General features: G+C 41.3%; 1 protein-coding gene across 1 annotated transcript in view; it reads left to right on the forward strand.

Moving 5' to 3' along the window:
• The window catches only part of Balat (Beta-alanine transporter), an 86,686-nt gene extending 59,770 nt beyond the window's left edge, over positions 1-26,916 (forward strand). Inside the window, exons 6-12 of the mRNA XM_080285645.1 lie at positions 71-197; positions 757-884; positions 1,833-2,047; positions 2,631-2,809; positions 8,614-8,792; positions 12,229-12,451; positions 26,815-26,916. Of these exons, the coding sequence (XP_080141771.1) occupies positions 71-197; positions 757-884; positions 1,833-2,047; positions 2,631-2,809; positions 8,614-8,792; positions 12,229-12,451; positions 26,815-26,916 (1,153 nt within the window). The remainder of the gene's footprint in view (positions 1-70; positions 198-756; positions 885-1,832; positions 2,048-2,630; positions 2,810-8,613; positions 8,793-12,228; positions 12,452-26,814) is intronic.
• The last annotated feature ends 300 nt before the right edge of the window (positions 26,917-27,216 follow it).

Consider the following 27,216-nt stretch of genomic DNA (forward strand, 5'->3'; position numbering starts at 1 on the left):
AAAAAACTTAGTTATAACAGAATAGAGTGTAAGCTTGTTAGTGAATCAGGATCCTCATTGACACATTTAGGGTTCTGCCGGAGTCACCACGGTGGTTGCTGGCAAAAGGTCGACTGGAGGAAGCAGAGGTGATCATGGCAAAGATGGCACGTGTTAATGGCAAGACACTCCCTCCCAACTATATGGCAAACCTTCGGGTATGGATGAACAGAATCATGGTTAAAAATGATACTGACTGTAGAGACAGAACCTTATTCTTAAAACCAAAACGATGAAGGAAACATAAGCCACCACTATTTGATAATAATTTCTGAATCATGGAACAAATATAGAAAGTGTCTTGTTTCATTCTGTTGTTGCTGTTTGTACTCTGTGATGTCTAATATAGGCTGATTGAATCTAGTAACTATAGTTATTCCATGAATGTCCATCAGATGTTGAAGACTTGCCTTCCTCTTTGTGATTTAATTTTTCAGCATGTGTTCAATAGTGTCATCTCTTACAGTAAGTCCTCGTTCTAAGTTGCCTGTTATATATTTATTATTTATTTAGTTAGTTATTGGTGCTAAGTCCACAGTAGAGTGCAGAAAAATTGCCTATTAATGTATAGTAGTAGTATTATCTACTGACATGTAGCTGATTTGAATTTTCCCTCAGTTTATATAATACCAGTTGTGATATATTGGAAAACAACCCTGACTAATAACGAAGACTGTCTGTATTTAGCAAACACTTTACACTCCTTATCCTCAACAGAGAAAATTTGAAGTGGAGAAATACATGGCGGGGAAGGAGGACAGTGTATCTGAGAGGTCCTATGGCATCCTCGACCTCTTCCGCACCCCCAACCTCTGTCGCAAAACTGTCATCATCACCTTCATCTGGTACAGCTGCATTGTTTCATTTTCTTTTTACATGTTAGTCATCATCATCATCACCACTGCATCATCATCACAGCTGTGTTTGAGATTTATCTGATATTTACTGTCCTCTTTGTAATGGTGATGCTTCATGTGTTAGATGTGTAATGTTCTGGGGCAGTGAAACATGGGCAGCAAGGAAAGTAGGGGCTGAAAATTGACACGGATTTGCACAGACAGAAATGAGGAAGGTGAGTCATCATCATCATCATCATCATCTGTGGCATCTTCTACCCTTCTGGGAACTCTCTGGCAAAAGATAGTCATTATAGAACTGCCTCCTGGCTATTTTGTTCTCACATGCCTTTCTTACTGTGAGATAGGCTTCCAAAGAAAGTCCTTGAAAATGAGACTAAGGGTAGTGTTGGAGGAGGATAATCATAGGTGGCAAGGAAGAATAGAGTGGAGCAGCATTTCATGGTAGGACAATATGTGCAGAGATCACCAGAGTACTTGAGCACTGAGTGTGTTGGTTAGGTAATTAGTATGGCTGGACTTAGATGGTTTGGACTTGAGAAAATGTGCAGGAGTAACTAGGTAAGTATTGCACAGGCCTGAAGCCCGTACAGGCAGACCAAGACAAAATAGGGATGTGATCTCAAGAAGGAACATCAGGGTAAAGAAACTGGATCAGGATTCTGCACTTTGTCAGTCTGTTTGTACAGTAATGCATTCATGCTGATGTAACATCTATGATAAATATAACTGGTGATGGTAAAGACAATTTTTTGCCAATACTTATTTCATCCATTCTAAACCATACATCTCTCTCTTAGCTCCTATTCTCTTGATCCTAGCCTCTTTGCAACCATGGTCTAGACTTGGTCCACGACTATTGAAGAGGGTATTGTGGGACTGGCTGTTATTTTTTTTCCTCCATCCCTTCCTTCATGACACCCATCACGCCCTCAGGTTCACCAATACATCTGTCTATGTTGGTTTGTCGTACTATGCCCCCGCACTCGGAGGAGATGCATACTTCAACTTCTTCCTGGCTGGGGCAGCTGAACTGCCCACATACCTGTTCCTGTGGCCAGCTATGGAGTACTGGGGCCGGAGGTGGACTCTCTGCTTCTCCATGATCGTTGGAGGGAGTGCGTGTGTGGCTACTGTTGTAACTCAGGAAGGTACAGTACTACTGTTTTTAGTGTGATGATTGCAAAAAATTATGATGGAAACTTCCTGACATTCTAAGTTTTGTACAGATTTAGGTCCTTTAAAGAGGTGTTTTGGGCCACTTTTTTGATCTTGTGATGGCCTGAATGTTGAAGATGGTGGTGAAGATGCCGCACCCTGCAGAATAAGCACCTTCGCATGCTTATCTCATAAAAGCATTTGTTATTTCTTCTTGCTTTGTCATGTTTAATTTCTTCAGTCAGAGAACATCTCCTGTTTTATTTTGGCTTCTACCAGACAGTTTTATATGACCTAAGTGATACACTTCTGACTGAAGAGTTAATGAAATCAGCATCACATCCCTACTTCTTTGAGAACTGAAGTGCATGGGATCCATTTTTGGGAATTTGTCATCATCATCATGAACCTTATAACATATAAAGATGGCAGTAAGGTAAATGAGGTAAAAAAAAAAAAAGCTTGCAAGAAAATTCATTACAATACTTTAATTATATTCATGTTATAGTGCCCATTCTTATCACAATCACCATCATCACCAGTATCCACATCTACTCTCTTTGCCTCCCTCAACAGATCCCATCGTGACTCTAGTACTCTACTGCATTGGCAAATTTGGCATCTCTTCATCATTTGTAGTGCTTCCCCTGATGGCCTCTGAGCTCTACCCTACAGTGGTGCGAGGGATGGGTCTCTCTGTTTCTGCAGTGGCTGGAATGATTGGACCAGTTGTAATTCCACTTATCAATCATCTGGTAAGTGTGGGGTATGAATAGTAAGCACAGTAAACAATCAATGCCTTTTTTTTTTTTTTTTTTTTAATTGTCCATCCGTCCATTATTTAATTCTTTTTTATTTCCCCCCCCCCTTTCTTAGGAGCATAGGAGCTCAGGGCTAGGCAACCGAGTCCTGACATTTAAGGCAGTGGTGACCAGCCTCACTTGCCCCTGAGAGGCATTAACTTAGCAATAAATCCCAACCATCCTTGGATGGAAACCCTTATAGGTTCAGTCTGGTTTGAATGCCTTAACCAACTGAACCACCAGTCATCATTTAGTTATATGTTTACTGTCCAGCCTGTTAAAAGGTTTTCTGGTTTACAAGAAACTATTTGGCTTGTCACTCAGTGCAGTCACCTAAAGGCAGCATTACATTGTGTGACTGGTTGGTGGAAGCCCCATCTTTTTTTGTTTTTTCTCATAATTTTGTCAGTGTTGTCCTTGCATTAAAAATATAGATCTTTGTAAAGCCAATGAAATGGATACTGGATGGTAGCTTGAGATAGGATGAAATTTTGTTGCAAAGTTAACTCCTTTAGCCCAAGGATGAATTTTTCAGTGAACATTATTCTTGGTAACTTTAGGCAATAATTTTGAGCTTAGGAAGGATCTCTCAGAGTACAGAAGTTTAATGAACGTTATTCCTCAGCCTTCTGATGCAGAGCCTCTCCAAAGCTGAGTAGATTCATCTGGAAAGAGCAGGAGCAAAATATAAATAGTGTATGTCCTTTGCTTGAGGAGGTTAAGATTGAAAGATATTTTCCCCAGTCACCCCTGGGTAGCTTCTTTGATATCAGAATCCAGCATGCCCAGTATAATAAATGAGGAGATTAATGCTAGTGACAGTAATCACATGTAAAAATTTTACACATGACAACACTGGTACAGTAATCCCAGTACATGTACCCTAAAATCTCATACTAATAATAGGTGGGGGTGCTCACCATCAACTCACTTGATGTAGTGCTGCTTTGGGTGTCTGCCCTTTCCTCTCTTCCATCCTTCCTCTTCTGTCTTTCCTTCATTCATTCTTTCCTCTTCCTTCTCCCTACATGTGACTTTACACTCCCTCTTCTTTCTTTCTTTCTTTCCTTCATTCTTTCCTTTTCCTTCTGCCTATAGGTAACTCTACACTGAGTGACAATCCAAATGGTTTCCTGTACACCAGGAAACCATTTACTATGCTCGGTGGTAACCATATAACCAAATTATGGCACCTGGTGGTTTAGTGGGTAATTAAGGTGCTCCAATTGTATTGAGCCTGTGTAGGTTTATATCCAAGGAGTGGTTGGGGTTTATTGCTGTCGTATTACCACTCAAGGATGAGTGAGGCTGGCCATTCTCATCTTAAATGTCAGGACCAACTTGCCTAGACCTGGGTTCCTACGCTCCTCATGGGGGAGACATAGGATTGGATGATGGATGGACGGATGATTTCAACCTTTCTGAGCTTTTATTATCTAGGTGCTTTCTACATATAGTTTTTGTGGTAAAGTCCTACCTTTCTGTAGTACTGTAAAGACTGTAACATAAACACTAAAACCTCAGAGCAAGGTCTATCTATCTATCTATCTATTGCCAGATGCCACAATCCCGTAAGGGGTGGCCATTTGACTTTGAGTTACATGTTTTATGGGGAGGGGCACTAACCCTCCACCAACCCACTTGTTGACACGTAGGGATCACGTATGGTTTGGTTATATTGTTACCACCCAGCACTGTAAATGGTTTCTTGGCTTACAGGAAACCATTTGGCTTGTCACTTCATGTAAAGCCACCTGTAAAGGAAAGAAAAGCAATAAGAAGTGACAGGAAAGATGGGAGAAACAGGAAGAAAGGAGGGCAGGCACAGAAAAAGAATGATAAAGGCTAAGGAAGAAGTAGGCAGCACTACATCAAATGAGTGGATGATGGTCGCCACCACCTACCACTATGGTAAAAGTATATAACACAGAATAGGGTGTCTGTATCATTAGTACAGTATGTTCTCCCAGACTAAGACATGGATCAAGTTCATCATCTGTTTTATAATTTCATAGGCCTTTGTGCTTACTGTGGGACGATACAAAAGAATATTATTACAGTATTATACAAAACTGTTGATAAATGGATAAATTATGGAATGAAATGGTCATAATTAGACACAACAAAGAATTCTCTAGACACCTTCAGTTAGCTTTTGTGGCACAGATTATTGCAATAAGGTTGTGGAGATAGATATATGGCTGGAAGTGCATTGCCTCTGGAATTCCAAATTCAGATCACTACATATACCAACATCTCACATGGCCACCACAGCCACCCCCCCCAAAATTGCCTGTCTTAGAAAGACTGGAGTTCAGTTAGCAAGACTATGATGTGACAGCCACTCTGCTTAAGTAACAACACAAAATAAAGCTCACAGACAATCCGCTATGCCTTCACTGTAATGTATCCACCATATCACTTACATACGTATTTCATGCACCTCACATTCATAACACAAAAAATCCTTGATGTCTATCTATCTATCTATCTATAGGCCGACGCCCTAATCCCGCAAAGGGTGGCCGCAGACAAAACGCCTCCAAGTCGCTCTGTCACCCACCATCCGATTACCCTCCCCCCAACTCACCCCCCCCTCCCTCATATACCTCTCAACTCCATCCCTCCACCTCATCCTTGGTCTACCTCTCCCTCTCCCTCCCCCCACCTCACCCACATACACCCTCTTAGTCAGTCTTTCATTCTCCATTCTCTCCACATGTCCAAACCACCTCAGTGTATTTCTCCTAATCTTGTCAGCCACATCCACATCCACCCCACAGCGTTCATTCACTTCTTCATTCGTCAATCTGTCCCTCCACGTCACTCCACATGCTCCTCTCAAGTAACTCATTTCCACTGCTCTCACTCTTGACTTGTTCCCCTCTTGTAAGGTCCATGCCTCGCTTCCATACGTCAGGGTAGGGATCACAATACTATCATGCAGTGACTTCTTAACTTCCATATTCACCTCCCTATTTCTCATCACTGCTCTCAGTGTACCAACAACCTTCCTTCCCTGCTGTACCCTTTCACGCACTTCATCCCCCAAAGTTCCATCCTTACTCATCACACTACCCAAGTACTTGAATGCACTCACATTCTCCATATCCTCACCATCCAACCTCACTGCACACTCTGTGACTTCATTCCTCTCAAACACCATAACTTTACTTTTGTTTACATTAACTTTCAGATTCCTCCTCCTACACACTGTCCCAAATTCATTCACCAAACCTTGCAACTCCCATTCATCTTCACTCAACAGCACTGTATCATCAGCAAACAGCAACACCGGAAGCTTCCAAATCTCATTCATTAGAGCCACCCCCACATCCACTGCCCTACCCTGCACCTCCTTTACAACCCCATCCATGTATATATTAAACAGCCATGGAGACATCACACAACCCTGTTTCAGTCCCACATTGAGATCAAAGAACTCACTCAGCTCACCATCCATTCGCACCATAGCCATAGCTCCCTCGTACATACTCTTCACAGCACTCAACAATTTCCCCTCCACTCCATATATTCTTAATACCTTCCACATACCTTGCCTATCTATTCTGTCATAAGCTGTCTCCAAGTCCATGAAGGCAGCATACACTTTCCTTCCCTTCTCTAGATACTTCTCCACTAAACATCTTAGAACAAATATCTGATCTACACACCCTTTTCCCTTCCTAAATCCCCCTTGTTCTTCTCCAACTAGCTCCTCTGTCATATGCCTAACCCTATCAATGAGTATTCTACCATATATTTTACCAGTCACACTAAGTAGGCAAATACCCCTATGGTTACCACATACTTCTCTCTCTCCTTTTCCTTTGTATAAAGTAACAATTATACCTGATTTCCAGTCCTCTGGAACCCTTCCCTCTTCCCAAGCCAATCTACACAACTTCCATATCCACTCCACAACAATCTCACCCCCATACCTAAGCATTTCACCACACACTCCATCAATTCCTGGGGCCTTTCCCAACTTAATATTCTTCATCGCTTCCGTTACTTCTGCCCTACTGATCTCTTCCTCCCTCCTCTCATCTCTTCTTCTCCCAGCCATTCCCCAACCACTTATACTCGCACTGTTCTCACTCTCCACATTCAACAAATCCTCAAAGTGCTCCTTCCATCTCCTCAGTTTCTCTCTTCTCCACCAACAATCTATTATTCCTATCTTTCACTCCCCTACCATTTCTCCTTTCACACAGCCTTACTTTCTTTACCTCCTTCCAAAACAATTTCTTACTCTCCCTCCATTTCACACTCTGATTCCTCCCAAACTCTTCATCCACTTTCTTTTTACTCTCCTTCACCTGTCTCTTAACCTCCCTTCTCCTGCTCACATATACCTCTCTCTTCTCTCTCTCATCTTCTCCCCTACCTCTACTCGCTAACCATTCACTATATGCCTTCTTCTTTTGTTCCACAGCTCGTTTCACCTCATCATTCCACCATGCTGTCCCTTGCACACCCTTGCATCTCCTCCTCACTCCACAAACCGCCTCACACGCTGCGCCTATCTCTTCTGTGAATATCTTACATAAGTCTTCCACCCCTTCCATCTGCTCTAGCTCATACCTTCCCAGTCTTTCTTCCACTATGCTCTTATACTCTGTCATTTTCTCACTGTCTTGCAATTTCTCCACTCTTCTCACAGGAATTGCTTCCTCCTGTCTTCCCCTTCGTCTCCTCAACCACTTTCTTTGCAGCTCTACCTTGGCCATCACTAAGTGATGGTCCGAGACTCCATTCCCCTACCCTCTCCACACTCTTGCATCCAACACTTGTCTTCTCATTCGCTCATCCACACACACGTAGTCTATCATTGCCTTTTGTTCAACAAGTTCACCATCCATCCTCCTCATTACTCTCCATGTATACCGGTGGATCATCTTATGCCGAAAGTAAGTGTTGGCTATTGCCAACCCCTTACAAGCACAGATGTCCACCAAAGCACTTCCATTCCCATCTACATCAGCTGGCACACTCCACTGACCAACCACTCCATCCACTCGTACATTCCCAATTTTGCCATTCATGTCTCCAATCAACAGCACTCTCTCGCTCCTCTCAAACTTGTCCATACACGCTTCTACACTCGCCCAAAACTCATCTTTCACTCTTGCCACTCGATCCTCTGTCGGGGCATACACACATACAATCGCCCACGCTTGTATACCTACTTTCATCCTCACCCATACAATCCTTTCACCCACTGTTCCATACTCTCTTATATTCTCCTTCCACTTCTTGCTTATCATCAGACATACTCCCTCTCTTGCCCTCTCATTTTCATTGACTCCCGCACATATACGTAAACCATATTCCCACTCTCTCACCCTTTCACCTTGCCATTTAGTTTCAGTCAATCCACATATATCCACTTTTGCATCCTCAAGCACCTGAACAATCTCTCTCTCTTTCACTTCATCATTCACTCCTCTCACATTCCACGTTCCCACCCTCAGAATGTCCTTTGTCCGTTCCTTAGTCGTCAACGTATGGTCCGTCCTGGTCCGAGGCGCTTTGTTCGCTTGTTTAGTTAGTTCTTTTTACGGGGTGGGGCACTAACCCACCACCAACCCTTTTAGTCGCCTCGTACGACAAGCAGGGATACTGGGGGAGTATTCTTGAAACCCCCCTACCCCCAGGGGGGGGCTTGTACTTTGAAGTGCCCAGCTGAAGTGACAGGTTTTGCACAGTCCATTGTGTTCGCTACAACAAGTTTCATGATTTTGCATATTCAGGGTTCGGAGATGATGGTGCTACCTCTGATCATCATGGGGGTGTTGTTGAACCTCGGAGGGGTGTTCTCCCTCCTGCTGCCTGAGACCCTCCATCAGCACCTGCCACAGACTCTGGAGGAGGGTGAGGAGTTTGGCAAGCAGTGGACACTCTCAGACTATTGTACCTGTTGTCCTCGCAGGTTTGTACTTTACCTTTATTTTCACTGTAGAGTTTGTGATAAAGGAAGACATATGAGAGATATAGAGAGATTCTAAGGCAGAAGTTTACAAATATAATAACTGTCAATCCCATATTACCACTGAGGTGTAAAGAACCAAGACAGAGCTAACTTAATCCAGTTCACAAAAGGTTAGATGACCATTGACCACCCTACTCCTTTTTGTGGCATCACATGATGATCAGACAACTGCCAGTTGCCAATTTAGGGATGATCCATTCACATGGCAAGGCCGTCACTCTGAATGAAGTATTGCGACATATAGATTGCCATTTTCATATGGAGTGAACAGCCTCTTATTTCCAGTCTATACATCAAAGTACAAGCCCCTCCTGCACTACTGTATGATCCATCACAAATAGTTATGATGCTTTTTCAAAATATGCACTTCTTAACCCCTTCAGTACAGTGACATCCATTTTATTTTGTTCTTGCGGGCATCTAAATGATCTCATTCAACTTGGAAGAGGGCCTTATTGTGAATGGGTTGGAAACAATCTCCAGTAAACTCTTAACTATGATAATGAAGAGGCATCCCCCCACCCCCTTTGAGGGGCTAAGACGTTGTCCTTATATGGAGTCTGTTAGTGAGGAGTGAAGTACTTTTGCAGAGTCATGTAAAGAGGAGTATATGTAATTCCTTAGCCCCCTCCAATATGATACTGGTATAATCTTTTTTCATTTCACTTGCTCTGCTTATTGCCAGACAGATTTATTCAGCATGAAAGAGGCCATCATAGTGGAGAAGTTAGAAATAGTCTTCATTATACCCACTCGTACAGTTAGTTTTTATATTTTATTCTTGCTGCTGCCAGATACAGTAATATTGTGCAGCATACGAGACCCTCCTTCCCACACTGTGAGGATGATTAGCCCTTTGGTTACAAAATATAGTTTTTGTATATCTATCTATCTATCTATCTATCTATTGCCAGACGCCTCAATCCCGTTTGGGGTGGCCACAAACAAATCGCCTCCAAGTCGCCCTGTCCCCCGCCATTTCACTGCCCTGCTCCCAACTCACACCCCCCTCTCTCATATACCTCTCCACCCCATCCCTCCATCTCATCCTCGGCCTCCCCCTCCCTCTTCCCCCCTCCACCTCACTCACATACACTCTCTTCGTCAGTCTTTCACCCTCCATCCTCTCCATATGGCCAAATCACCTCAGTGTGTTCCTCATAACGCTTCCTATCACATCCACATCAACACCACAACGCTCCTTTATATCCGCATTCGTCAGCCTGTCTCTCCATGTGACTCCACAGGCTCCTCTTAAATAACTCATTTCCACTGCTCTCACTCTTGACTTGTGTCCTTCCAACAACGTCCAAGCTTCACTTCTGTACGTTAGAGTTGGTATCACAATACTTTCATGTAGTAACTTTTTCACTTCCATGCTCACTTCCCTGTTTCTTATCACTGCTTTCAAAGAACCAGCAACCTTTCTTCCCTGCTGTACCCTTTCAAGCACTTCACCCTCCAAACCTCCATCCTTACTCATCACACTACCCAAGTACTTAAACGTACTCACATTTTCCAATTCCTCACCATCCAACCTCACTATACATTCACTGACTTCACCTCTCTCAAAGACCATCACTTTACTCTTCCCTACATTCACCTTTAGATTCCGTTTCTTACACACTCTCTCAAACTCATCCACCAAGCCTTGCAGCTCCCCTTCGTCTTCACTCAACAACACAGTATCATCTGCAAACAACAGTACAGGGAGTTTCCAAACACTATCCTCTCTCACCAGGGCCACTCCAACATCCACTACCCTACCTTGTACCTCTTTTATTACCCCATCCATGTACAGATTGAACAACCATGGAGACATGACACATCCCTGTTTCAAACCAACTTTCAAAGAGAAAAATTCACTTAGTTCACCATCCACACGCACTGCAGCCTTCGCACCATCGTACATACTCTTCACAGCATTCAACAACTTCCCATCTACTCCATATATTCTTAACACTTTCCACAATCCTTGTCTATCCACCCTGTAATTTGCTTTCTCCAAATCCATGAAAGCCACATACAACTTCTTTCCCTTCTCTAGAAACTTTTCCACTAAAGATCTAAGAATGAATATCTGATCTACACAACCTCTTCCCTTCCTAAAGCCTCCCTGTTCTTCTCCAACTAATTTCTCTGTTCTTTCTCTAACTCTGTCAATAAGTATCCTACCATACACTTTTCCTATTATACTAAGAAGACAAATGCCCCTATGATTACCACACACTTCTTTTTCCCCTTTTCCTTTGTACAAGGGAAAAATTATACCTGACTTCCAATCCTCCAGGACTCTACCTTCCTCCCAGGCCAGTCTGCACATCTTCCACATCCATTCTACTACTATCTCTCCCCCATGCATCAGCATTTCACCACACACTCCATCAATTCCTGGGGCTTTCCCCGATTTAACTTTCTTCATTGCTTCCACAACTTCTATCCTACTGATTTCTTCCTGTCTTCTCACCTTCCTCCTTCTCCCAGCCATTCCCCAACCACTTATACTCGCATTACTTCCATCCTCTACGTTCAACAATTCCTTAAAGTGTTCTCTCCATCTGCTCACTTTTTCTCCCTTCTCCACTAGTAATCTACCATTTTTATCTTTCACTCCCCTGCTAACTTCACTTCCACCCTGCCTTACTCTTTTCACCTCTTTCCAGAACATTTTCTTACAGTCCCTCCACTTTACACTCAAATTCCTTCCAAATTCCTCATCCACTCTCTTCTTGCTCTCTCTTACTAATTTTTTCACCTCTCTCTTTCTTTCTGCATATAACTCTCTCTTCCGCCTCTCAACTTCTTCTTTTGTATATCTGTTATTGCTAATACAGTGTAAGACAATGTTTTTCACCTTTGAGAAACCCACCACATGATACAGTAAGGACCTTTTTAGATTACTGGTAATATGTGGGACCAAGCTGATTTTTTTTTTTTTTTTTTTTTTTTTTTTTTTTAAATACTACCCCCTCTTATGCCAAATAATTTTACTTACCTTAGAGAAGCTTATCACATTAAAAAATATTAATAACAATATTGCTTTGGCCAAAAAGGAAGAACTTTGTAACTTATTTCAGATGCTTTCAGACAGTGTTATTCAGTCCAGGGAAATTTGTGGCAGCAGAAGGTTTACTTCATCACTGTAAGGCTGTATTATTTTATTTCATTCTGCCTTTTTCCAGATTCCATTCAGCCCAGGGGAGGCTTTTTGAAATGAAAGGATCAGATATAACTTTCATTTACCATTTCACAACACAGGTGATTTCTTGTTTAAAAAAAATCAGATTGTTGCAGAAATAAAATGAAAGTGATACCCTCAGCATAAAGAGGATAAACTTAAATCTTGCTTAAAATCACATGTCTCCTTTCCTTTCAGGCAAGGCAGTACACACAGCTCACCTTCCAAGACCCCTGTCAACAATGGCAGAATGGATGATACCTTCGGCAGCTCCTTGAATCATCCCAGGGTACCCCAGAACCAGATGGATAATGAGAGAGATGAAAAGATGACACTCATGGAGAATGTTGATGGTACTGGTAACTGCATCAAGAACAGCAGTGGTAGTAATTGTGTTGTTAGTGATGGTGGAGGTAAATGTGTAGGTATCAGGGTGGAGGGGGAAGAGAGGATGGAGGAACAGGAGTCAGGAAGAGAAGGAGAGGCCCAGCAGTTGGTCACCACAGGTAGGAAAGTTACAGTAGTCTAAAATTTGTGGGCCTGGAATAAAAAGTTTGGGGTAAATAAGTTAGCTGTTACTCTGTTGTCTTTGAAATTGTACAAGATGAACCTTTATCTGATTATTGGGTACAGCCTGTTATTTTACACATACAGTACAATATACACTAAAAATTATTTTTATCAAATGCTTCCTTCCCTAAGGTCCATCAGTTGTTGTGGTACATTCACCCCTTTCACATGACACATGTCAAGGAATGGCATATATATATATATATATATATATATATATATATATACTGTATATGGATAACAATACAGAATTTCACCTGAAAATTAGATTTCAAATGGAGACAGTGAAACATGTAATCCTTTCATCTGGGTGATTTCTTTCAAAAGTTTAAATAATTTGATATTGTCTAAATTTTAGAAAATATCCTCAAAATGAAGGGGGTTGTTTGCCTTTTTTTTTTTTTTAAGCCTTCAGCTTTTAGAAGTCCCCTATCCTGAATCAAATTATCTGTCATTAGCCAGAATCATTTATAATAAGAAAGATGTCCTTAGGTTGATGGGGTTTGTGTTAACTGTCATTTTTACCTTGTCATTTTCTCATAGTACAGTACCTAACTATAGCAGAGTGAAGCACAGCGGAGGATAAAACTGTAGAGGCTTTGAAATTATAGTCACCTAAAGGTGCATTTCAGTGCCAAATACTGTATCCTAGACAGTAAGATGAGGAAGTAAGATAATGTAACTTGTGTTGAAACTGATATTGTATAACATACTGTATATAAAACTGCATAATATTTGTTCTTTAAAATTCTATAAAGACAGGAGGACAAAGATAGCAGAATATAATACTGAAAATTATATGGGGTGGTCACTCAGGTACCTGTAGTGTATATGCACTTGGCTTAATAATCTGAATCTCTTCTTTAACCATTTCACTTAGATAACAATTTTTGTGTTTTATTTTTGCTACCTTCAGATAAATCTTAATTTAGCTTCGAAGAGACATACTGAACTGGAGGGGTTAGATACAGTCTGAGTATTAATCCCTTCAGAATAGGAGATTTCTCTTAAGCAAAATGGTCATCAGGAAGTAGCAAGAAGAAAATACAAATGACATTCTCAGGTTGAAGGGGTTAGACTGTAGCACCAGTCGAGCAGGGCAGTACTTCCAAGGTGGGTGGAAAGCTGACGACAGGGAGAGCTGGAGCTCCCATTTCATCAGCCCTTGGGACTAGTTCCTTACCATCCCCCTTTGCTGAACTTTTTCAGTGTTTCAGTAACACAGAGAGTAGGCCAGCATGCTCTCCAGTATATTTCTCTAAGTTTCAACATCAGTCTACATGCACAGTACACACTACATTTCATTTTCAAAATTAAGAATTAAAACAGCATCATGTGAAAATCAGGCTTTGGAGTCTCCAGGGGGGGGGACCATAAATTCCCCCACCATCAGCCCCTCTTCTGGTGACGACTCAGAGAGATGCCTGGAACCACTGTCTGACTCACTTCTTCATTTCTGCAACATTCGCGGGCTTTCCTCTAACTTTCTGTCGAACACCACCTATCCTCCTCCAAACCTCACCTTCTCTTCTTGACAGAGACTCAGCTGTCTGAGGCAACTGACAGCAAACCTTTTTCTGTTTCCTCCTACTTTCTCTATACTCATTTCAAAGCCAAAGGTGGATGTTGTATATATGTACGCAATGATTTATCTTGCTCTTGTGTTCTTGAACTTGATTCTTCTGAATTCTCTACTCTCTGGCTTCGGCTTTCTTGTCATTCTCTGACTAAATATATCTGTGCTGTTTACTTATCCCCTAATTCTATTGACTATTAAAAGTTCTTTGACAATCTTACTTCTACGATGGAACTCATTCTATCCATTTCTCCTTTCTCTGAAATCTCCAAGAATGGAGATTTCAATGTTCACCACCAACTTTGCCTCTCCTCTCCTTTCATTGATCCACCTGGTGAACAAGCCTACATCTTTTCTGTCCTTAATGACCTAGAGCAGCTTGTATAGCACCTTACCCGTATCCCTGACCACCTTGGAGAGAGCTCCAGCATACTTGACCTCTTCCTTACAACTAATCTTTCTGCTTACACTGTTAATCTTTTCTCTCTGTTGGGCTCCTCCAGTCACAGCCTTATTATCTTAATCTCTCCTATCGCTCCAGTACGGCCTGTGGACCCTCCAAAGAAATGTCGTCTTTGGCACTTCGGAGCTGCAGATTGGGAGGCCCTCAGACAGTACTTCTTTGATTTTCTGTGGAGTGATCATTGCTTCCATGGCTGGGAGCCATCTGAGTGTGGCTTGCGCATTACAGAGGTTATTCTCTCGGGCATGGAAGCTTACATTCCTTTCTCATATCCTTTGACTAATGCAAGAAAGCCTTGTTCTAATGCTGTCTGGAACAAGGAGAGGGCCTATAAAAGGTACCAGAGCTAACCCATCCGTGATTCACATCTTGTTTATGTTTCTACCCGGAATCGTGCTGTCTGTTCTTCGCACTGCTAAAAATAATTTCATCCATACTAAATGCTCTCAGCTCTCCAACTCAAATACTTCCTGCTTCTGCTGGCACCTTGCCAAAAACCTTTCTAGCAACTTTACCTCATCATCTTTCTCTCCACTTTTTTACTCTGATGGCTCTGTAGCTATTTCTTCTACTGATGAAGCATATCTCTTCGCTCAGACTTTCTCCTCTAATTCCATCTTAGACGATTCCGGTGCTGTCCCTCCATCATTTCCCCCCTCTGACTTCCTCATGGCTGACATTAAAATTTCATCAGCTGATGTATTTTCTGCCATCACTGGCCTCAATACTAACAAGGCATATGGGCTTGATGGAGTCCCTCCTGTTGTCCTCAAGAACTGTGTTTCAGTGCTTACACCCTGCCTAGGTAAACTATTTCATCTTTGTCAGTCAACTTGTACCTTTCCTTCTTGCTGGAAGTTTGCTATCATTCAGCCAGTCCCAAAGAAGGGTGATCATTCCCACCCCTCCAACTATCGTCCAATTGCTTTAACATCCTTTGTCTCAAAAGTTTTTGAGTCAATTCCTAATAGAAAAATTTCAAAGTATCTTTCCTATCACAGCCTTCTTTCTGATCGTCAGTAAGGGTTCCATCAGGGATGCTCCACTGGCAATCTTCTCACCTACCTTTCAGACTCCTGGTCATCCTCCTTTCGGGTCTTTGGCAAAAGCTTTGCCAATGCATTTGACATCTCAAAGGCTTTCAGTCGAGTCTGGCATAAATCTTTAATTTTCAAACTGCTCTCTTATGGTTTCTATCCTTCTACCTGTTCCCTCAACAATTGCTTCCTTTCTGGTCGTTCTATAGCTGCTGTTGTAGACGGCCTTCATTCTTCTCCTACATCTATCAACAGTGGTGTTCCTCAGGGCTCTGTGATATCACCAACTCTCTTCCTTTTATTCACCAATGACCTTCTAAGCTGTACATCTAACCCTATCCACTCGTACGCTGATGATTCCACCCTTCACCTTTCCATTCGGTTTCCGCAACGTCCATCTCAGCAGTTACTTCAACAAACAAGGGATGAGGCTGTGGCACATCTAATGTCTGACTTGGCTCTTATCTCTGACTGGGGTAAAAATAATCTTGTTGTTTTTAATGCATCAAAAACTCAGTTTTTACACCTATCAAACCGACACAGTCTTCCACAGGCATACCCTCTAAGGTTTAATAATATCCAGCTCAATCCTGTATCATCCTTGAACATGCCTGGGGTTTCATTCACTCGGGACTTATCTTGGAAAAATCATATTGCATCTCTTGTAAAATCTGCTTCCAAGAGATTAGGTGTGCTAAGCCAACTCCGTACCTTCTTTACCCCAGCACAGTTGTTGACTTTATACACGGGTTTTATTCGCCCCTGTTTAGAGTACAACTCTCATGTGTGGGGACACTCCCCACATACAGCTCTTCTTAATAGGGTGGAGTCAAAGGCTGTTCATCTCATCAACTCTCCTCCTCTTACTGGCTCCCTTCAACCTCTGTCTCTTCGTTGCATTGTTGCATCTTTATCTCTTTTCTATCGCTACTTCAATGGTAATTGCTCCTCTGAACTGTCTGCTTGCATCCCTCCACCTCTACGACCCGTCTAGCAACAAACTCTCATCCCTTTTCTGTCCAGCTCTCTAATGCAAGAATTAACTGTTACTCCCAGTCCTTCATTTATGCAACAGGTCAACTATGGAACTGTCTCCCTGTGTCTACATTTCCTACTTCCTCTGATCTCCAGTCTTTCAAATGCAGTGCATCTCAAAATGAGTGGATCTTGAATTTGGCTCTCTTTTGTATTGTTTTTGTTTTTTCTTGGAAGGAACGGTTTGCAGGCTCCTGGCCTGTGGTTCCTTCTTTCTTGCATAAAAAAAAAAAAACTCCTTTCTGTAAAGTGTAAAAAATTGCCAGTAGTGAGTACAGCATTACATATATGTATAGATAGATGGATAGATAGATAGATAGATAGATAGATAGATAGACAAACAGATTGATAGATAGGTAGATAGATGGATAGATAGATAGATGGATAGATAGATATGTAATGGGGTGTATAAAAGCCCGCATTGCCTAGAGACAAAGCGGGGATCCTCTCTTTGGCTCAGTGGTAACGTGTGCACATATGAAGCGCGGGGACCTGAGACCGATGCTTGGCCAGGACAGTGTGATTAATTTGTTAAGTTTCATTTCAGTTATTACACTGGTGACAGTGGTGGGATGTGAGGTGGGGCTTGATTGGCAATTTGATGTTGTTCCTTGGTCAGCTGACAGCGTCCGATGGGCTGTTCGGTGTGGTCCGCAGCCTCCATGAGGTGGCTTCTGATGCTACGCTACCTTGTGTGTTCAAAACTGACCAAATTAATCACTATGGGGAGAAAAGAGGGAAGTAGTGGGGTGTATAAAAGCCCATGTTGCCTAGAGGCAAAGCAGGGATCCTCTCTTTGGCTTAGCGTTAACATGTGCGTTTATGAAGTGCGGGGGCCTGGAATCAAATCTCGGCCAGGACAATGTGATTAATTTATTAAGTTTTATTTCATATACTGTATTACAGACAGATTACAGAATAAGAACAGTAGTTAGTATTCTCAGTGTGAGACTTGAGGATGGTTGTTAATAGTCTGATAAAGTATACCCATCAACCACAGGCACGCAACTTCCCCTGCAGAGTTTGACATGACCTTGTCACAGCGAGGTGCAAGGAAAACTGTGGAGGTTTGGTTCCTGGATGGATGCCATATTTGCTTCTTTCCACCCAGTTAACAGGGGCACCATAGCTGGCTCCACTTCATCCAATGATCTAGTTATATGGTTACCACCCAGAAATGTAAATTATTTCATCTGTTGCAGAAAACTATTAGACTTTTCACTCAATGTAGAGCTGCCTGAAGTGGAAAGAAGGGAAGGAAAGAGAGAAGTCAAAAGACAAGAGGGCAGACACAGAAATAGAATGATACAGGCAGCACTACATCAGAGAGTGGATGATGGTTGCCATCACCTACCACCATGTGAGGACAGTGAAATGTGTTTACATGACATACAGATACAGGGAGCTGCATAAACTACTTAACTACAAGCAAGGAATTATACAGGTAGTTGCATCCCTCTCTTGTGTTTAACTTATACACTTGCACCAGCAATGAATTTGCTGCCATTGCTATTGGATGAAATTTTTAATATCTATAAATGCAGTGTGTGTATACAGTAACTCGCTGTCTAAAGCTAAGGAAGGAACACAGCAGAAATTTTGGAGTAAGATATGCTGCCATTACACTGTGCTGCTTTGCAATGAATGATAAATTCTACAGTATCATTTTGTGGACCTTAAGGTAATGCAGCACAAAAAAACTGAAGAAGCTGCACAGTATTATTTTCTATTATGGCATTAAAAGAAGTAGTATCTGCATTGTATTGCTTTTAAGATTTTGTAGTAGCCAGTAAATTCCAACTAATGAAGAATTCATTAGCTTTCTTATCAGGTAACATTCATGTCAAGAAAACTGCATTCTGTATACAGAATTATGCTACTCTACTGTATTGTATTTGCATTTTATTTTTACTGCTGAAGTGCTGTAACTGTACTGGTTTCTATGGACAGTTGTATACTGATACTCTTTGTTAAATGTTGTCAAATAATGTAATGTAAGTTGAGGTGCTGTCATAAAACTGTACTGTACTGCATTCTGCTCTACTGTGTTTCAACATGATTGTACAACAGTGAAACTTGGTCTTCCATGAATTAGGAATGAGAGTAGTATTTTACGTGGTACATCTCTTGAGTGTGTGTGGAAGAGCTTTGTTATTTGGGAGATATATGTGCTGGAGATGGGGCAGGAGTTAGCTCTGTGGCTAGAGTGAGGAGTGGTTGGAAGAAGTTCGGGAAGCTGTTGCCTCTCCTGACATTGAGAGGGATCTCTCTCCATGCTAAGGGATCTTTGCATGCGGCATGTATTAGGAATGTAATGCTGCGTGGTAGTGAGACCTGGGAAGTAAAGGAAAAGGATGTTTGCAGGCACAAATGTACAGAAATGGCAATGATTAGGTGGATGTGCAGTGTGTCCTTAAATGCAAGGCCTGGGGGAGGCTAGGTTTATGATGGAAGAGTTGAGAGGTAGGATGGGACCGGAGTGCATTGGTGTTGTGATGAGGAGAGGTAGATTGAGATGGTTTGGGTATGTGAAGAGGATGGGGACGATAATTGGGTGCAGGAAGTGAGAAGTGTTAATGTTGGGGGTGGGGTAGTGAAAGGTAGACCGATAAAGACATGGCACGAGGTCATTGAGTTTGATCTCAGGGTTAAGGGACTAAATAGGGAAGCTACCAGAGATTGAGCAGCATGGAGAGCCGCCATTAGGTGACCAAGGCCGAATTATATAAGCATGTTGGAGCCTTCAAAAATGAAAACGAAAATGAAGCCACTTCCTGCCACATCTTCAGTTTCTATAACAAACAGTATTTTATTCTTAGTGCAGCAGTAGTGATATAGCTACAGTATATTTTGACATATGTAGCAGATGTTTCTGTGTTGTGTAAGATGAATCATTAAAAAAAAAAAAATTCTCATGTGTGATTGTTTAGTGCAGAGTTTATTAGTTTAACATCAGTGATGGGAAAGGCTCAGTAGTGTTATTGGATGGGTGAAGTAAAGGACATGCAGAAGACAGTAAGACAGTATGAAGGTGAATTTGGGCAGGAAACACCCACAAAATTTATGACCAAAGAGGTGATGGAAAATAGCACAGTTATAAAATGAAGCGGAATAGGATGTTAAGAGAAGCATACAGTATTGTGATGTAGATACTGTATGTAGAGGTAAAAACTAATGTTTCTGGAATGAAAGTAAAGCGGCTGGAACAAAGGAACAATGAAATGAAGTAATGACTTGGAAATAAGCTTAACTGCAGCCAGATTTCTCCCATCACTTACGGATGACTGAGTACGTACAGTATATAATGCTAGTCTTCCTCTTGCACTGTTAATCTACACAGTTTAATGGCATTTCCTGTACTGTGATACATACACCAGTTTTCCACTTCATACACTTATACACTTGAGATTGTTTCTGAGACAGACAGACGCCAGGTACTGTACTGTACCTTAAAGGTAAAGGTAGTACTTGAGTACGTATCTTCACTTCCAGCATAAATTTCAATGTTTCATATATAATTGTATACTGTGTTACCTGATGTTCCCAGGGACTGATAATAAAAATGTCAGTCATAGTGTTTTTTTGTCTGTATGTGGTCATGAGAAAGTCCTACAACTCCTTACTGTGTCTCAAGACATCACAAGCCATCTCTCCTCTTCTGTAATGATTAAAATGATAACAGCCATTCTCATATTACAATAAGTTTTTGTGAGGTACAGGGGCCAAAGGCAAGGCTACTATGAGATTATGATTAAAAAAAAAAAAAAAAAAAAAAAAAATCCATCTGCTACTGGTTACAAAATGGTTGTGAATGTACCTATATAGGTACTAGGATTATGTCCTTTACACAGACTTTCTTGCTACTGTCAGACAACTTATATTCAGTGTGGCTAGAAGAAACTTTTCAGACTGGAAGGGTTAGTTAGCCTTTAACGACATATCTATGGGGATTTTCTCCTACTGTGAATAAGGTACTGTAGTCTGTTCATAGGAAGTTGTAAGACAGTATCACAATGAATGTCAGATAATGGGCAGTTAGGCAAGGCATATCATCCACCTGTGCTCAGCAAAGTTTTGTAAATGGTAGCCATTAACAGCCAGATTCATAAGACCCTCTTCAGAGCATAGGGGTCATATTGTACAGTGGAAGCTCGATTATCCAGGCTCGGATTATCCAGCTTTCGGTATATCCGGGCCGTGACCCAATGGTTCAGTGGTATAGTAATTCATAGAATTATCCGTACGATAGCTCCGGTTTAAACAGGAAGCATCCAGTTTCTAGGGAGAGAGGCATGGATAAACCAGAGAGAGTCTTGCTCACCCTGCCCCCACCCACACCTCCTGCTCACAACTCGATCAAAAGGGTGGTAGGATGGAGTTTGGTGAGGCAACTGTTACTCCTGACGTACCGTAGCCTAACCTTGCTTAACTACTTAATAATTTAACCTAACTTGACCTAACCTGGGCTCCAGTTGGGAAATTGGGAAACTAAATCCACTTTTGTGTACGATGAGTTTCATCCATTATGCCCGAAGCAATCGTAGGTACGGCTTAAAGAACGTGATAAAGAGAAAATCTTTCAGCAAGAGAAGGTAATTTACTACCCTCAAAATAGAAAAACACAGAAAACAAACTGGAGGAATATGAAGTGAATTGGTGAGGTCTTTAGGCTGTATGCTTAGACGAAAAGTAATGGGTTTCCTAGTTTTAGGAACGAAATGAAACAAGAATGTCTGCTAATCAGAAAAAAAAAAAATACTCATCTCATGTGTTCTCGTAAGTTAGCATTGAGTTCTGCATTTTTCGTTAGGTATCGCGCCTCCCAACACATTTCGGACCAACAGAGCATTGTTATTTCTTCCTCTTACATTTACTGTTCACTCTTTTGTTCGTTCTTAAGTGTACTGTATGTGTGAAAGAGAGAATTAATACAAACAATAATGCATTCCATTAACCCCATCATAGCTTTCAGCCTCGAACAATGCTTTACTGTACCGGTGTCAGGGATGTTGGGTTAGGGAGAGCTATAAAAAACTGCGAACAATTATGGGGAGGGAACGAAGGTCACTGGTATGTTTTCACGACCCTCCTCTACCATCTCAAACAGTCAGGCGGCCTGCCACTTCATCTCAGATGTTTTCGCCGATATGTTTAAATGCTAATGTAACATGCACCCTAATTATGAGTAAGTTTCTTCCAATATGCCGGAAACAAACGTAGGTAAGGCTTAAGGAACGTTATGATAATAAGAAAACAAACTAGAAAAATACAAAAACAAACTAGAGAATATGAATTGAATTGGTAAGGTTATTACGCTGTATGCTTGGACGAAAATTTAAGAGTTTCACAATTATAGGGGACGAAATGGAACAATTATGTTTACTAATAAGAAAAAATACTTTCATCTCAAGTGTTCTCGTAAGGTGGCATTCAGCTCCACATTCTTTGTTCGATGTCGCTTCCCAACACATTTCGGACCGACAGAGCATACAGTTATTTCTGCTCCTTACAGTTAAGTGTACATTTATTGCACATTCTTTTGTTCGTTCGTGTATGTGTGAAAGAGAGTATTGATACAAACAATAATGTATTCCATTAACCCCTTATGGCTGTTAGCCTTGAACAATGCTTTACTGTACCGGTGTCAGTAACGTTAAGTTAGGGAGAGCCATAAAAACTGCGAACAATTATTGGAAGGGAACCAAGGTCACTGGTATGTTTATACGACCCTACTCTACAATCCCAAACAGCTCGGCGGTCCTTTCATCCCAGATGTTTTCGCCGATATGTTTAAATGCTAAAGTAACATGCACCCTAACTTTATGTTTAAATTCTAATGTAACATGCCCCTAATTTTCTTTCACGAATCATAACAAATCACAAGATGGGTTTAGGGAGGAGGGGAAAAAGCCAGGTGTACCAGACGAGTCTTTTCACATCTGTAAGAAAAAGAAACTGACTTTATAACTTTGAAAAAATGGTTTCAAGGTCTGCCACGGGAGTACACAAATTTCTGAACTCACGAACATTGAGGATTTGAGGGGGGTAAACATACGCTTTGCTGTAAGCAGTAAAAGCACTTTACCAAATCAGTTCATCCTGATAGTCTGTTATATTTTTCTGATTATTTCTGGGTTGGTAAATAAACTTTTCTTGTTAAATCTTTCCCCGCTGTTTTTATCTGTTCTGGTGTGACGACTCTTTGATTCGTTAACGTAATGGCAGAAGACACTGTTCTAATCTAAGTGTTTAAACCTGGCCTAACCTAGCTTAACTGCACCTAATAATGTAACCTAACCTAATCTTCAGTTGGGAAGTTGGGAAACGAAGTCCACATTTGAGTACGATGAGTTTCGTCCATTGTGCTGGAAACAATCGTAGGTACAGCTTTAGAACGTGTCGATACTAACAGGGAGGAAATCTTTCAGTAAGAAAACGTGATTTACCGAACTGAATATAGTCTGAAAAATAATGAAACAAGCTGGAGGAATATACATTGAACTGGAAAGGTCTTTCTGGTACTTAAGTGTACATTTACCGGTAAATAAATCAGTCTAACAGTACAGTACTTGTGTTTCCGCCGGATTAATCGTGCTTTCGGATTAATCAGGCACCCCTTAACACCATATAGCCCGGATAATCGGGCTATCTCTGTATCTGTTTTTATATTGTATTCTAGGCATTCTATTACTTCATGAGCTTATTCTCACCCTTAGGAAAAAAATATACTGCAGGTTTGCAGGCATTAATGCATTTAGCTGTAAGCCACACTGTAAGCTGGGTGGTAATTGTTCCAAGGCTTTGCAGCAGTTCACATGCTCCACTTTGGTGGCGTTGCTTTTGAGGCTTGCACTTCTGGTAACTCTCCAGACATTAAGTCTCAGCAGTCAGGGGTGGAGATCTACAGGTATAAGGAGTAATGAAGACTTGCTATTTGGATAAATCTTGCTTACTGGTAAAGAAAGTCCATGATATATGAAAACTTTTTCTATGATCTGTTTTACTATTAAGTTGACACTGGACCTGTTTTAGTATCTCTGCTGTATATAAAACTGATCTGCCACTTTCAGTTGACTGCCTAAGATGTATAGAATTAGTTGTGATACACTGGAAAATGATTACTGACATATGAGGACTTACTGTCCATTTTAGTTGTATGAAACTGTGTGGTAAAGGTAAAAGAATAAGGAAAATGGCAGGTGTGCTTCAGTGATGACTAAAAAAATTGTACAGAACTGCAGAAATGTTTGCTGTTTAGTGTGTACTGTATGGCCTTCTTATTAATGAGCATAACACTACAATTGCCATTTCATTGTTAGGCATATATCATGCTAACACTGTTTCCCATTAATATTATAAATGGGGTGGGTGGGATCTTCAGGTGGGAACAGCAACACTTACCTGTAAGTGTAAGAGAATTGTTTCCTGATCAACAGACTTTCTTAATCCACATCTTTCATGTATCTCTACAGTATATCTTATCCCTTCCAATCTGTGCTTCTCAAAAATACTTTTCAACAAATACATGTTCACTGTCCTTACTCCTGACTACAGATACATCCCCTTATACAATTATCTTCCAACTTCTGAAGTTGTACTATTTTTAAAACCAGTGTATACAATATTGTACACTGTTCTTGCCTTCAGCCAAAACAAACTCTTACCCTCAGCAGTCTTCTTAGGTTGATCTTTGACATTTTATTTGTCAGGGTACAGTTATCTGTCACTGATTTTGACTTCTAATTGTTTTTGTATATAGAGGGTAGACATATTGACTTGTAATGGGTTGTATTGTACATGTTAATGTTCTGGTGTGGGAAGGTACTATATAAGGGTAGATGTATTGACTTCTAACAGGTTGTACTGTACATGTTAATGTCATGGTGTGGGAAGTTACAATATAAAGGTGGAATAATACAAGGTTGAAATACAATATAGGAAAGATCCCTTATTACCTCTTGTGGAGTGTAGGGGCACAAAGTTAGGCAACTGTAGCCTAGAACATTTAAGGGTAAAATGACCCACATCCCTGGCTGTATGATACACAACTGAAAAATCTTTGGCCACCTCTAGGACTTAAACTGTAACTTATAAATCACAGTTTATGCTGACCCGAGAAATACACTGTACTAGCAGACGACCATGAGTCCAGTCAAATAAGGACATGTAACTGAAGTTAATAATTACCAGAAGAATCTTGATAAAACGAAGCCAACACCCAAGATTCACAGTCATCATGGCCAGGTGACAGCCGGCAGGACAGTAAGATGAAATATGGGCAGGTAATGTTTCTTGGCTCCTTCAGCCCAAGAATGTCTCATTTCATTTTGCTTCATTTGTAAAGGCTCCAACATACTTGCATGTGTTGGCCTTGGTCACCTAATGGCAGCTCTCCACTGCTCAATTTCCAACTGCCTCCCCATTCAGTCCCTTATACCTGAGGTCACACTCTGTGACCTTGTTTGAGGTATTTTTTGGTCTGTCTCTAGCAACCGTAACCCTCCTCATTCACACTTCCCACTCTCTGCACCCATTTGTCATCCTTCATCCTCTCCACATGCCCAAACCATCTCAGTCTACCCCTTCTCATCACAGCATTAATACATTCAAGTCCCATCCTACCTCTTAGCTCCTCATTCACAATCCTAAACCCTCCAGGCCTGTCATTCAAGGACAAACTACACATCCATCTCGTTATTATCATGTCTATGCATTTGAGCTTATGAATATCCTCTTCCTTTACTGCCTAGGTCTCACTACCACACAGCATTACACTCCTAACACATGCTGAAACAAGGACCCCTTAGCAAGGAGGGAGACCCTTTTCATTATCAGGAGAGGCAACAGCTACCTGAATTTCTTCCAACAACTTCTTACTCAGCCCCACCTCCAGCACATAACAAGCCTCCCAGATAACATTTTCACACACTCAAGAGACTCTCCAGTGAGGTCAGTCTTTTCCCAAACCTCTCAGGCTCTGCATACTCCATCCTACATGTCACACACGAAATCAACATTATTTCGCAGCCAACTCCTAATACCACTACATTTCTTAAGCACCTCTTATCACAGTCACTGCAGAAGATCAAGTTACTTCCCATTCCCTTGTGGTAAACTGTACATGCCCACACTCCCTTTGCTTTGATAGTACTGTCATCAGCCCTAGGCGCAGTATCATCATGTTTTATCCGTGTTTACTCTCCAATCATTGCATCCCATTCTATCTCTCCACTTCCCAAATCTTTCCTTCACCTCTCTCTCATTCTCCACAACCAGCACCAAGTAATCAGCATACAACACCTCCTATGGGAGTCCAGTTCTGAAGTCCTTCAAAAAACTTCTTGCTAGACCTGTCTCCCAATAATTCTGTTTGGTTTAGACTTTTCTAATTGGAAGTGTTAGATTCTGCCTTCATTAGCCCCTTCACAACTAGGGGCTGTCCTATGTTGAATTATGCTATATGGTAGCAGTCAGAATTATCTAGCAATGACATCCAAGTCTTGAAGGGGTAAATGTTTCCTTAAGATTGGTAATACAGAATTATATACGGTTAAAAAAAGAAATCAACAAAAACAGCACATGCCACAACATAACACCTAAGGGATTCCATCATGATAGAAGACAAAACTGTAATGAAAAGGCATTGGTGTGCATATTCATCAGAAATGAAAAATACTCTGTTTACCATCAATGAAAGGTAAACTGAGATCAAGGATGGCTTCAAGTTTTAGTAATCTCTTTTTCTGGTATACTGTACACAGATGGCAGTTTTCTGGCATATAGGGTGCTGTTGTTGGTTGAAATGTCTTCCCCTTCCATATTAGTTAATACATAATACTCTTGTCATTTTGAGTAAAAGTTTAAATTTTGCCTGAACGTTCATTAATACTACAGCACCCCAGCCAAGTGGTTAGCATTCTTAGCTACAAAGCTACTAGCCAGTTAAGGCCAAGGTCTTAATCCTATAGTAGGGGCAGCTGGCTTCACTTGACTCATTTTGTCTATCCACCTTGTGTGGGTTGAGAGGCAAAATTCGGGCCTAGGGTAATAGTTTGAGGAGGTAAATGTGTTAAACTGCATGATCCAATGGTCTTATATCTCAGGACAGTGTGTCAGTAACCCATTACAATCTCAAAGGCCTAAGTTATGGAGAGGGTGAATCCCCTGAGCTAGGACTAATGGACCATATAGCTCCGCAGGGCTAGGAGACATCTTTGGAGGGACTGCTAGATCTCTCACCAGAAATACACAACCCTGGTGTTGGCTTAAACTGCCAACCCTATGGTTATGAAACGCGAGTGCTGCCACTGCGCTATTTTGGCGCCTAAGTTATGAAGATGGAAGCAAGTTTAGGCATCTCATGGCATCTGCCCATGCGTTTACTTTTACACCAATGGACTCTGACCATGTCATACAATTGAATTCAGGGTTGTGTTCATAAAGGATTACTTAGTCTCTGATATTCATCATTTTCAGATGGGGGAACATCTCTAGAAGTGGCCCTG

Source organism: Coenobita brevimanus, chromosome 107 (genome assembly GCF_032717465.1).
Source record: "Coenobita brevimanus isolate Jiangsu-jjx chromosome 107, ASM3271746v2, whole genome shotgun sequence".
NCBI classification, from domain to species: domain Eukaryota; kingdom Metazoa; phylum Arthropoda; class Malacostraca; order Decapoda; family Coenobitidae; genus Coenobita; species Coenobita brevimanus.